The sequence below is a fragment of the Lycorma delicatula genome, chromosome 2 (assembly GCF_047948215.1).
Source record: "Lycorma delicatula isolate Av1 chromosome 2, ASM4794821v1, whole genome shotgun sequence".
Classification (NCBI taxonomy): Eukaryota; Metazoa; Arthropoda; class Insecta; order Hemiptera; family Fulgoridae; genus Lycorma; species Lycorma delicatula.
In genome coordinates this window covers 51,323,983-51,338,565 of record NC_134456.1, presented here as the reverse complement: position 1 = coordinate 51,338,565, position 14,583 = coordinate 51,323,983, and the positions used below count along the sequence as shown (strand labels likewise).

General features: G+C 32.2%; 1 protein-coding gene across 1 annotated transcript in view; it reads left to right on the top strand.

Moving 5' to 3' along the window:
- Gbeta76C (guanine nucleotide-binding protein subunit beta-2) overlaps positions 1-14,583 on the top strand; it is a 31,073-nt gene that overhangs the window by 7,912 nt on the left and 8,578 nt on the right. The window contains exons 3-4 of the mRNA XM_075357847.1: positions 981-1,126; positions 6,283-6,416. Coding sequence (XP_075213962.1) covers positions 981-1,126; positions 6,283-6,416 — 280 coding nt within the window. The remainder of the gene's footprint in view (positions 1-980; positions 1,127-6,282; positions 6,417-14,583) is intronic.

The following is a 14,583-nucleotide window of genomic DNA, read 5'->3' as shown; positions in this document are numbered from 1 at the left end:
GCCATTCAGCTTTTTAAAAAAAACTTTTCATGAGTCTTCAACATAGGTTGGATGATAGCCATATGTGATTAAGTGATTTAATTAACGAAGACACAAGTAAAACACAGATGTTACTTTTAATATTGCATTATTTTCTGTAATGTTATTCTTTTGTTGCTTTGTTGCATTTAATTAATATTATTATTACCATTAGTTAATTAAGGGAAATTATGCTGGATTTTTTGCTGTTGAGCTGACAATATCTAAAAGGTAAGCGATAATAAAGATATAGAGGAATTTAAAGATGGCTGGGCATGATACAGCCACATCAACCTTTCGTGTGCTATTGGCTGTAAAATTAAGGTACTTTAATCTACCTCACATTCTGCGTCCAAGGTTAGTGCTTCTTTCTTAAAGAAGAAAGCTTAAGGTTTGTGCTTTTGATGTAATGTTAACTTTAATTGTATGAATCATCTTTGAATAATTTTGTATTTACAAGTGTGTGTGTGGGTGTGTGCACACACATGCATTCATGCATGTGCACACATGCACACACCTATGAATCTTTAATGATAAAAATGATTAGAATGCTGCATATAGTATTTCTTTAATTTCATACATTAATCTGTCTTAGGAATGTTGAACTTAATTGCAGTAATTTTAATATTATAAAAATATATGTTTGATTGGTCTTCTTCAATAACAAGACTCTCTTGACTGCGAATCGAATTGAGTACGAACAAAACACTAAGCTCATAATACCCTGCACACATCATCTTCATTAAATACTATGGTTAAAATAGATACTAGCCTTTTAATACTAGCTTATCAGAAACTGATATTAAACTGTAAGTAAAAAAATAATTTTAATAAACTCTAATACAATTAAAATAAAATAGAAATACAATGGAACATGACAGTATTTATTTTATATAATTTAATGTCAATAAAAACTAATTTAATTTAGATAAAAATTTGTTTTTCTTTTTATAAATATATAGGAAGAACAAAAAAAAGCAGCGGATAAAAAACTTGAAGAGATATCAGCTGATATGGCTGATGCACCAAAAGTCCGACTCTCTACAAAGAAACTTCTTAAAGGTCATATAAATAAAGTAAACTCTGTGCACTACAGTGGAGACAGTAGGTCAGTTAATTTAAATCTTATTGTTTACTTTTTACTTTTTGTGCTTTTTGATCATTTTCACTGCAAAAAACTTCTACATTTTTCATTGTAAAAAGCAAAACAGTAGTTCATTTATTGGATACAGAATGTTAAAATGAACTTTTTTACATTATAGTGATGTTATGCTTGTCTTTATGAGTTTATGCTAACTCTATATTTACATTTCATCTGCACATACTGTTTCCTTTATGTTTATGTTATGCGGACTAATTAAAACAAATACTGATTTGAATCAACAATTGTATATTAACATGTTCATGATTTAATTTAATTTGTATTACATTGTTGAAAAATATATATAATTTAATGTATGTACATGTCTACTGTATGATATAAATTTTGATTATGATATGAACAATGAGTCTTCAAATGATAGATTGAAACTAAACTAGATGAGATGAGACTGGACTGGACTGCTTGACTGCCAGATTCTAGTGCTGAGCCGGCTTATATAGTGTAGATGGAGCAGAGTGAATCGTCAGAAGCTGTGTGTCAACATACTGCTGGCCACAATTTAACACATCTTATGATAATATAATAAGACTGAATCCAACAAGCTTGGAAACTAGGCCGTATCGTATGGTTGCATTATACGCACTAGCAATTTATGCATAAAAACACATGTTTAATAAAATACAAACAAATTATGTTGAAAAGAAGGAAAAACTAATATTTAACATCACATGGTGCCAGACAGCAGTGCTGCTGCCTGAACAAATACATTTTGAATGAAGATTTTATGTGTTTCATGAAGGCTTACACACACACACACACACCATTTTGTACAATTCACAAACACTATACATATTAACAAAACCCAGTACACGAAATAAAATGCTTTGAATATATTATTTGTTATGTAGGACAGACTATTCCATGTAAAGAACATTTCCAATCAGAATTGATCTTTAAATATCACATTGTAGAAACAACATACATGCAAAGACATTAACTAAAATATGCAAATCTTATAATTAAACGAAAAAAGCTGTAAACTCTCATTAGAATACAAATTTGTTAAAAAACAGTTTATCAAATATAGTATAAGTATAATGACCATTAACTAAAGACATTTTCTAACTTTTCATAAACAATCATCACTACCGTAGATAGAAAGGGAAATTGTAAACACTGCCTCTTTAAAAATTAAAAATTATAAATTGTGACAAGTTGCGCCCCGGTCTTCCTACACTACAAGACGATGGTGCACCTCCCCAGTTCTCTTGAGGCTTTCCACTCACTTAAATCCTCTTTTCCCTGAGAAATGGATCGGTCGTGGAGGTCAACATTCCTCATCACAAAGATCGTCTGATCTAACATCTTTAGATATTTGCGTCTGGGGCACTGATGAAAAATATTGTATACAAAACAAAAATACATTCTCGTAAAAAAATAATGGTCCACATTATGGATGGCGGCTGAGCATCTTTAAGGACAGCCCTGAGGAAATAAGAAAAGGCACAAAAGCAGTATAGAAGCGTGCTAAGAAATGTGTCGAAAATGCCGGGCTCATTTTTGAACATTTATTATAAAGTGGTACACGTAATGCACTTGCACTTTGGTTTCGTGTACAGTTTCTAAATAAATTCGAATTTTTTTAACCTTTCTTTACTTTATTCGACTTATCTTACGCCATTTTGTTCGGAATTAAGTTTTGTTTAAATGTTTTACGTGTTTATTACCCATTTAACAAAGCTATTGTAAGTCAAACATAAAAAACAGGATTTTTTGTATGAACAGCAGAAATACGGTTATTGGACATATTTTATTTCATTTTTCAGGTCAAAAACCCTAAGAAATCACGAATCTTGTTACTTAATTAACGTTCTTAAAATTTCAGTACAATCTCACTTCACCGGTAGCTGAAATCCGATTGAAATCGTTCACTAGCCATAACTCGCAAACGAAGCATTTTAAGACATATTTTTACATGAATTTTTACTTCCTTGTACGAAGTAAAGGACTAGTTTCGGCGTGGCGTCTGTACGTACGTATGAATCTCGCATAACTCAAAAACGATTAGCCGTAGGATGTTGAAATTTTGGATTTAGGACTGTTGTAACATCTAGTTATGCATCTCCCTTCTTGATTGCAATCGACTGAACCAAAAGTGTAAAAAAAGCCAAAAATCCAGAAAATTTGGATTTTGGACTTTTTCTTAACTGCAGTGATAAGTCCTCATTGAGAGCTTTTTAACAATATGTCGTAAGTGGTAGTTATTTTCATTGGTTCCAGAGTTATAACCAAATAAAATTTTAATTAATGAAATATTTGGATCTTAGAAGAGGAAGGCACATCGGTTCGAATGAGACTTCATCTTTTTTTTTAACTTTTTTTTAATTTAAATATATTGATTTTTATTAATAAACTGATAAACATAATTTTTGTTTCCTAACATGTGACACATGAATTTATCTGTTTTCTGATGCTGAAAATGAATATGACCCCAAAATCTTTCTATCACCCACCATTTTTGAAAAAAAATTAAATTTTAATTAAAGGATTTTTTTAAATTTTCAACGTATAGTTAGCATTTTAAGCTATTATATTGTATTTTGTTAGTTAATTTTTTATTGTTTGACTTTGTTAACATAATTTGTAAGCCGTAAATAAACAATATTAGACAAATAATTAACTCATATCATAGTCACATATTAAGACATCAATCTAATACTAAAGAGTGAGCGAGCCTTCATGGACAAGATTAATCATGTCTGTGGAGGTCAAAACATGTAGCTGAAAACACAGCTGTGCTGTTTGTGTTAAGCACTGGATTTAGGAATGAATTAATTTTGTTCCGTCTTATTGCTGTCTTCAGTTTGTTAACAGTTCAGAGTTATATTGCCTCGAAATTATGCAAATGATGTAGATGCCTTTTGTTATGTATGTGGTGAGTTTACCGTAAAATCAAATAAAAAAACATTACATCTTTAATTAAAAAAAACATATCGTTTGTACTTTCAGTGTAAAATTGGTGATCAGAATAAGAAGTCGGCTCCTCATATAATAAGCACTAATTCTGTATATTTAAGAGGATGGCTGAAAGGTACATAGAAGGCTTTGCCGTTTGGTGTACCTATGGTTTGGCGTGAATCAAACTATGGTTTGGATCATGTAATCGATTGTTACTTTTGTTTAACAAATGTGTCTGGAATTTCTAAAAAATCTAAACATGCTGTAAAATATTCTTCATTGCAATCTGCAATCAGGCCTATACTTCACAGTGGAATTATTCCAGTTCCTGAGCCACCTGTGAATGTATGTTTCGAAAGCAGCAATGAGAAATCAGGCAGTACTGAAGAAGATATTGATTTTGATTTTGAATTATCTTCCAATAAACCACATCTTATATCACAAGGTGAATTAAATGACTTGGTTAGGGATTTAAATTGATCAAAAAATCAAGCTGAACTGTTAGGCTCAAGACTGCAAGGTTGGAATTTACTTCAAAAAACTACAAAAATTTCGGGCTTTCGAAGCCGACAAAAAGAACTTTCTCAGTACTTTATTGATGAAAATAATTTGGTTTATTGCACAAATATTGATGAGCTTATGTTGTACTTAGGACAAATTCATAAACCTGAAGATTGGAGCCTTTTCATAGATTCATTCAAGTATAGTTTAAAAGTGGTTCTATTACACAACGGTAACAAATATCCTTCGACACCAAGCGCTTATGGTATTAATTTGAAAGATACATATGATGTGATGAAAGACGTTCTTGAAAAATAAATTATAAAAAACATAGCTGGAACATAAGTGGTGATTCGAAAGTTATAGCTATTTTGTTAGGCATGCAGTTAGGCTATACTAAGTACGTGTGCTTTCTTTGTGAATGGGACAACCGAGCTAGGGATAAACATTATGCTACCCAAGATTGAAAGAAACGAGACAACTTAACTCGAAATGGTAAAAATATTATTCATGAGCCCTTAGTTAATCCCAACAAAATATTTTTAATCATCTCCATATCAAGCTAGGACTAATGAAAAATTTTTTAAAAGCAATGAAGAATGATAGTCCCAGATTTTTGTACATCAGGCAGAGATTTCCGAATGTAAGTGAAGGAAAAATTAAAAACGGAATATCTGTTGGTCCTCAAATAAGAGAGCTGGTCAAATATGATGTATTTAACTCAATGTTAAATAATGTAGAAAGTGCAGCTTGGGCTTCATTTAAAAATGTTTGCAAAAGTTTTCTCGGCAAACTAAAATCCGACAATTACCACGATATTGTTAATCAACTTCTTACTTCATACTGAGCTATGTGGTGTAATATGTCTTTGAAAATACATTTCCTCCACTCATAGATGGATTTTTTCCCGGACAACCTTGGAGACGTAAGTGACAAACACAGTGAACGTTTCCACCAAGACATTTTGGTAATGGAAAGTCACTATAAAGGGAAATGGAATACTAACATGCTAGGCGATTACTGTTGGACATAATTCGGGATGCTTATAAACAGCCTAAGGCAGCGAAATCACTCTAACAGAGGTATGGTCATGCAAAATTATAAATTTTACAGATTTTAACTACATTTTCTCCTAATTTTATTTTAAGCGTAATTTATTAAAAACGAAGGGTGACAGAAAAATTATATTTACAGATATGTAATGTACGTTAAAAAGCAATTCAAGAAATGGTATCACACTTCGAGAAACATTAAAAAAAGCTTTTTGTCTATCAATGTATTATTAACCTCTGATTGTAAAAACATTTTTACAATAAATAATAATTCATTAATAATAAAAAAAAGAAAATACATCAGAAGTTATTAATGAAATAAAATGTTATATGTACTTTTCATATTAAAAAAATGTGTATATATAATTTAATAGCTGTACAAGGAAGTCATGTGGGCGTAATAAGATTTTTTCATTTATTTTCACAAGCAGAATAGGTTATGAAAGTCACGGGAGAACTTCGTGATACAGTGCATATAATTTTAATTCTATTCCTAAAATCTGCCTATAAATGCCTTAAAACTGTTATTATCTATTGTAGGGGGAAAATTAACACCTAGGCTTTGCTAGAAAATGAATTCATAAATCTGTCAGCTGAGGTAATATAGCAATAATTTTAATATTTTTATTGTATTTAATTTAACAATTACAGGCATGCAGTAACTGGATCATTGGATGGAAAATTAATAATATGGGATACATGGACAGGAAATAAAGTGCAAGTCATTCCTTTACGTTCAGCTTGGGTAATGAGTGTTGCATTTTCTGAATCAGGAAATTTTGTTGGTAAATTTTTATTATTTTACCGTCATTATTTGTTAATTATGGCAAGTTATAAAACATTAATTTTAAATTAATTCCTTAATTTTTTTCAATTCATTAAATAGCAGGTATTGACGAATTAAAATATATCAATAACATATCACATACAAATTGTCAAGAATATAATTAATGAAATTATTTTTACTTCCATTGTGTTTCTCTGAATGATGTGTGAATAATATTAGAGGAGGAAATTATTACAAATCTTAATTTGATAGTTATTATATTAACAGTAAAATTATTATAATAGCAAGTTTTTTTAATTATATTTTTCAAAATGTAATATTTAATTATAATATTGTTATTCTTGTAATTTTGGAGCTGTATACGTTCTTGAGTGATTTTTGGGGCTTTAATTTTAGAGTATAGGGAATACTTACCTAAGTTGGTAACCGCCTTTCTTCTAACTGCACACAGGTTGCAGCAACACTTATTTAAATTAAATGTACAATGATTAAACACTATTTAACATTAATTTATATACTCGATCCATTAAATTCAACAGAAATTTACGTAAAACATTGTATGTAGTTATCAGGAAGTACAAGGAAGAACTTATAAACTGACCTGGCCGATTTCAACAAAGGTGTTATTCGGAGGACGGTGAATGAGTTTCATTTACGGTATTGAGAACGCCCTTCTCTGAAGAAACTTTTTCCATTAGTAAAAGAGCAAATAACGTTTGAAGGGGGCATTTGGGCTTTTCGTATAGTCATGAAAAATGTAGGTTTTCTGTGGAAAAACACTTAAACAAAAAAAAAAAATTGATCGAAAATGATGCTATACGAGATAAAAGGTTGCATTATTATTTGCGCTTCATTATACGGTACGGAGAAGAAAATTGTCCAATTATATACGTAGATGAAACCTATATACGTTTTTCCCACACGAAGGGTCAATCATGGATCGAAGAAGCTGGCTCTTCTGATGGGTGAAAGTTCCCTTTTCTAAAGGGAGTCGACCAATAATAGTTAATGCGGAAGGAGAAAACGGTTTTATCGAAAAAACACTTTAGTATTTAAGTCGAGTCAAAAAACGGGTGATTACCTTGATGATATGAGTTTTAATAATTTTCAAAAATGGGTTGTGTGTCATCTGCTACGGAATCTGTCACCGAAATCTGTATAGTCATCGACAACGCACCGTACCACAATGTTCAAATAAATCCAGCCCCTAATTCAAATTCAAAAAAAAAGAAGACACCAATCGACTGGCTCACTAAAAACATGATACCATTTTCACATGAAATGTTCAAACCTGAATTGTATACGCTGATAAAACTACATAAACCGCGATTTAAAACGTATTAAATAGATTCTTTGTTTGTTGAAAAAGGACATACTGTTTACCATGATAAGATTACCATCTTATCATCCCGACTTAAATGCTATTGAGAACGTATGGGACATGTGTTAAAAATTTTGCACTTTGCAAAACTGTGGAAAATTGTGTTACAATTTACTTAAAACTTGAATCGATGTTAGACGAAATTTACGAGCGTTTTATTATAAACTTACATGAAACTGATTTCAGTTCCTACAGTTCGTGGACGACAGAAGAGGACGACGAAGAGGAGGACAGATTGGGGTGGAGTTGAAGAAATAGTGTAACTTGGAAAGAAATTAAATATGTTGTGTGTTAGGTAATATATTAATTTCGTGAATCTAATAAAAATTATTTATGGAACCGATTTGGAAATGAGTAATATTATAATGCGATTAATTTTGGAATTAGGTAAGTCGTTGGTTTTTTAATAAATTAATTTTTTTACATTACTGTTAGCATCATGTTCATAATATTTGTTATGATTTTCTTTTGTTATTATTTTGCTGACAAATTAGATTCTATTGACATCAAATGAGTTAAGATTTATGAGATAATTTATAGAGTATGTTTTGTTTAATATATTTGATTTGGGTATAGTGCTTTAATTTTGTACACTGGATATGTGGCAATGATTATTAGAAAAAAAGTAATCATAAATTAATGTTACCATCCACGATCATATAGCTTATATAGAACTAAAACTATGCATAGTTTTATGACAAAATCAAAGACAAGCTTTGTTTCACTGAAATAGATTTATCATTAGCTACTGAAGTTTTATATATGGGTAATATATTAGGGACATAAGAAACTTTGACAAAGGTGAAACTGTGGAGCTGAGAGTCCTACTTCCAGTAACTACTTTTTTACTAGATCAAGACAACTAAGAGTTCACACAATGCATACGGCACTACTCGGCAAACAAACTATACTGCTTTATCCAATTAGTACCTCAACTCCATAAATAATAAATAATAAATTAATGTTTGTTTATTTTAAATTCCTTAAAAACGGTTTCATTTTCTGAATAATAAATATTTATAAACTTAGAAGACAGGAAAGTATATAATCAATACTATATTTTTAGGATAAGTACTATACTCAGCAGGAGTGTTGTTTTATGTTACAGCAGATATAATAATAATAATTTTTTTTTGCGGAGGGAGGTGGAAATGCATTTACGCACAGAGTGTCAGACTCCCACTGATGGTATTATCTAATCACTTCCAGCAGACTACTGACTAAAACCACCCCTCTTTCTACCAGGAGTCGACCCGGAACCGTTTAACACATTACTTCAAGTATGCGTCCACTATTCTGAGGAAGTATTGAGGCACATGGAACGAATGCTACAAGGGCCCGAATTATATCGCTCCACCGTGCAGAGTTGAGAGCGTTTTTAACACCTAACGTAATGAGAAGGACCACACGTCGCGAAAAATGATTGTAGTCCTCTGCTCGCCGCACTGCCTCAACAACCTCTTGAACTGCGTCTAGGGTCAACTGACCCTGCCGGAAACCGCACTGGTTGGGTGACAGGCCATCTGCCTGATTCATCGTCGCAACCAGTCTTTTCTTTAACAGCTTCTCCAATACCTTCCTAGCTGTGTCAAGAATGCACAATGGGCGGTAGGAGGTTGGCGACTCTAGGTTTTCTTTGCTCTTGGGAATTAGCGCAAGACGCGCGTTCTTCACCTGGTGCTAAATGACATGCATTATACATGTCTACAAGAAGACAGGACTTGTGCAGCGCCCCACAAGTTTGAGCACCTCGGGCCGTATACCGTCGGAATCAGGGCCTTTTTTGCCTTTCAGCGACTGTAGGACTCCCTTCAGCTCCTCCACCGAGAAGAGTGGGAAGTTTCCCATGTCGCCGAAGTCCCGCTCGGTACGGATCGAGTGGGCCGGGAACAACATCTTTACGATGTGCTCCGCTTTAGCCTCGTCTAGTGAAGGTGGTGACTGCGAGACCCCTAATCACCGAGTTACTATTTTGTAACCCAGCCCCCAGGGGTCTGCATCCACGGTCTCCGTCATCAGTTTCTTCCAGCAGCTTGCCTTGCTCATGCCATCAAGGCAGCTTACCTTGATGGCTTGACGGAGTCGCTTCTTTGGAGTCTTATACTCATCTGACCTGGCGTTTGCTTCTGTGCGATTCCTTGCACGTTGCACCACTTGTCTTAGTCGAAGACACTCTCGGCGCAACCCCGCAATCTACGGTGTCTACCAGTACACGGGTCGCTTCTGGGGCCTCGACCTCCCGTGGGGCATGGAAGCGTCGCATGCAGAATCGATCAGCCGCATGGTCGAGGCAAATATGGCTTCAGCGCCAGCGTCCCCCCCGTTGGTGATGTTTTCAGAGGCTACTACCCCTGAGGAGATCTTTCTTTTGAATTTCTTCTTGTCGATTTTATTGATGTTGTTTCTTTTCACCAGCCATGGGGAATAATAATAATAATAACGAGGTTGCGAATAGGACATACGAACCTAATGTCTAATTATATGTTGACTGGCAGCAATCAACCGGTTTGTGAGGAGTGTCAGCAACCGTTGATAGTCAAATACTTATTGGAGGATTGCATCGTACATGGGGATCTGCATCATCAATTTAAATTAGAAGGAGGAATAAAGAGAATTTTGAGAAATGAAGAATGTACTATTAGAGACTGCTTTTTCTTTATACAGCCGGTCTCTTCTACTGTATTTAAATTTAATTTTTGGAGGCATGTCTTCAAAATATATATGTCCAGAGAGGATAATTAGATTTTCCTTTTATTTTGTTTTATTTCTTGTTTTGTACGGAATAAAATTAGATTATTATTATTATTTGTTCATAAAAAAGAAAGAAGTCATTTATAAGATTTCTTGAAAACTTCAAAAATATGAATTACAGACAAAAAATTATGTAAATATGTTAAAACAGAAACAAACATAATTATTGATATGAATGTAGTACCTTTTATGGTTTAAATAACTTAAAAATACTGAAAATTATAAACGATTCAACAAGTAAACTATTCTTTGAAATCATTTTCAGATTAATTCTGTGTGATTGCTGTTAATGTTTACAAAAGTTATGTATTTCCTGTGGGTAGGTGTTTTTATTTTATAATGTACATAATATTTTCTGTAAGTGTGGATGAATGGGTAGTCATTACCTGTACTATTGTTTTATCACTAATGTTTTAACATTTATTATATAAACTTTTTCAGTGTAGTAGTTAGATGATAACAGAATTTGATTAGGTGAAGTAACAAAAAAATTTTTTGTGCTGCATGGGGTTATTAATGTATTGTAGATAAATGTCATTTGGGATTTATTTACATATTTTAAAAGTGTGCTTATTATCTATTTTGGATAAAGCGAGGTTAAGGAAGTAAAGTGATTTTAGTTCACATTCTGCAGTAAATATGTAAGCTGGAGTGAAATTTTGTGACAAATGTGAATAATCTACATTAAATGAAACTTTTGTGTAATTTAGTAGATAACATGATAAACAATTCACTAGCATGTAGTTACTGTAATAAGTTTTAAAATAAAATTTATAAAATGGGAAAAATTTACTTAGAAAAATTAAAAGATATTTAAAATTGATGCCCTTTAAAATACAGTCATAAAAAAAAGAATGCTGGAATTTTTGGATTTTTTTAACGATTTTACTTCCTTGTTTGAAGTAAAATAAGTATTGTGATCGCAAAAAATTTCGGTTTTCATATTTCAATGGAAATATCCATTTTGACTATCTCTGAATCCATTTTGACTAGTTTTGACGTGACGAATGTACGTATGTACATATGTATCTCGCATAACTCAAAAACAAGTAGCCGTAGGATGTTGAAATTTTGGATATAGGATTGTTGTAACATCTAGTTGTACACCTTCCCTTTTTGATCGCAATAGACTGAACCAAAAATGTCCAAAAAACCCATAATTCAAAAAGATTTGGATTAAGTGGTACTTATTTTCATTGGTTCCAGAGTTATAGTCAAATGAAATTTTAATTAATGAAATATTTAGATCTTACAAGGGAAGGCACATCCGTTCGAATCAGACTTCATCTCCTTTTTTTTTTTTAATTTATATTTTTTAACTTTTTTTTTTTAATTTAAATGTATTGAATTATTAATAATTTATTAACCCATGTCTGTCAAAAAAGTTTGGACTTTTTCTTAAATGCAGTAATAAGCCCTCATTGAGAGCTTTTCAATAATATATCATAAGTGGTACTTATTTTCATCAGTTCCAGTTTTAGCCAAATAAAATTTTAATTAATGAAGTATTTGGATCTTAGAAGGGGAAGGCACATCATTTCAAATGCGACTTCATTCCTTTTTTTTAATTTTTTCTTTAATTTAAGTATATTGATTTATTAATAATTATTAACCTCTGATTATAAAAAAAAATGTTACAATAAATTTTTTTTTTTTTTAATGTGTTCAGTCATTTGACTGGTTTGATGCAGCTCTCCAAGATTCCCTATCTAGTGCTAGTCGTTTCATTTCAGTATACCCTCTACATCCTACATCCCTAACAATTTGTTTTACATATTCCAAACGTGGCCTGCCTACACAATTTTTCCCTTCTACCTGTCCTTCCAAAATTAAAGCGACTATTCCAGGATGCCTTAGTATGTGGCCTATAAGTCTGTCTCTTCTTTTAACTATATTTTTCCAAATGCTTCTTTCTTCATCTATTTGCCGCAATACCTCTTCATTTATCATTTTATCCACCCATCTGATTTTTAACATTCTCCTATAGCACCACATTTCAAAAGCTTCTAATCTTTTCTTCTCAGATACTCAATTTGTCCAAGTTTCACTTCCATATAAAGCGACACTCCAAACATATACTTTCAAAAATCTTTTCCTGACATTTAAATTAATTTTTGATGTAAACAAATTATATTTCTTACTGAAGGCTCGTTTAGCTTGTGCTATTCGGTATTTTATATCGCTCCTGCTTCGTCCATCTTTAGTAATTCTACTTCCCAAATAACAAAATTCTTCTACCTCCATAATCTTTTCTCCTCCTATTTTCACATTCAGTGGTCCATCTTTGTTATTTCTACTACATTTCATTACTTTTGTTTTGTTCTTGTTTATTTTCATGCGATAGTTCTTGCGTAGGACTTCATCTATGCCATTCATTGTTTCTTCTAAATCCTTTTTACTCTCGGCTAGAATTATTATATCATCAGCAAATCGTAGCATCTTTATCTTTTCACCTTGTACTGTTACTCCGAATCCAAATTGTTCTTTAACATCATTAACTGCTAGTTCCATGTAAAGATTAAAAAGTAACGGAGATAGGGAACATCCTTGTCGGACTCCCTTTCTTATTACGGCTTCTTTCTTATGTTCTTCAATTATTACTGTTGCTGTTTGGTTCCTGTACATGTTAGCAATTGTTCTTCTATCTCTGTATTTAAACCCTAATTTTTTTAAAATGCTGAACATTTTATTCCAGTCCCCTGCTTTCTTTGGTATCATGACTATAACACTTTTTTTGAAGTCTGACGGAAATTCCCCTTTTTCATAAATATTACACACCAGTTTGTATAATCTATCAATCGCTTCCTCACCTGCACTGCGCAGTAATTCTACAGGTATTCCGTCTATTCCAGGAGCCTTTCTGCCATTTAGGTCTTTTAATGCTCTCTTAAATTCAGATCTCAGTATTGTTTCTCCCATTTCATCCTCCTCAACTTCCTCTTCTTCCTCTATAACACCATTTTCTAATTCATTTCCTCCGTATAACTCTTCAATATATTCCACCAATCTATTGACTTTACCTTTCGTATTATATATTGGTGTACCATCTTTGTTTAACACATTATTAGATTTTAATTTATGTACCCCAAAATTTTCCTTAACTTTCCTGTATGCTCCGTCTATTTACAATAAATAATATTCAATAATAACAAAGAAAAAGATATGAAAAAATCATAAGTTATTAGTGAAATAAAATTTAATGTAGTTTTAATGATGTGTGTATGCAATTTAGTAGGCGTACAAGGAAGTCATGTAGTGCCCGCATCAGATTTTTGGGATTTGTAACTCAAGATATGTTGAACACAGTGAGACAATTCAAGAGTTAAAAAGTTCAAGGGTTAAAATCTTTTTTTAGACAAGTATAAGTCTTCTTGAAATGAGTTTCTACTTTGTGTTTCTGCAGATATCTAAATAAAATTCAGTTTTTAGTCACATCCATTTTGTCTGATATTGTCTGATGTAATGGTAATAGAAAGGTACACTACAGGTAAGGTTGAGAATTTTAAGAGTATAGGACATGGATCCACCTCCTTAAATGGAGTTGTTTGGAACTGAGCAGTTGAGGCTTCAAGCACATGAGAAAGGTTGAAATAGCCCAGCATATAAGGCTGCATGAAAATTATGTGGGTATCTCTTTCTCTTTCACTAAATAAAATTGAGAGAAAAAAATGTCTTTTTAACACATCAATTAAATGTTCCATGTACTGGTTTTTTACACAAAGAAGAAATGGCCCATAACTTTGCCATGCAGTAACCATTATTTGACATTGTTTTTTGAACTTTCATAGTAATTAATTTAACTCTTTTGTTGAATTATAAATTTTTATATTTTGGCATTCTTTTTGATGTGTCTGGATATTAACTTCTTCCCTGTACTGCAGTAATGGGTTAAAGCTAACTTCCCAATTTACAAAATTTCATGTACACAACTTTGCCACAGATATGTATCAGTTTAACTTCAATTTAAGGTTGGACGCAACTATTAAGGAGGGTCGTAATTTCAAGAATAATTGTGACTATAGATTAAGAAGAG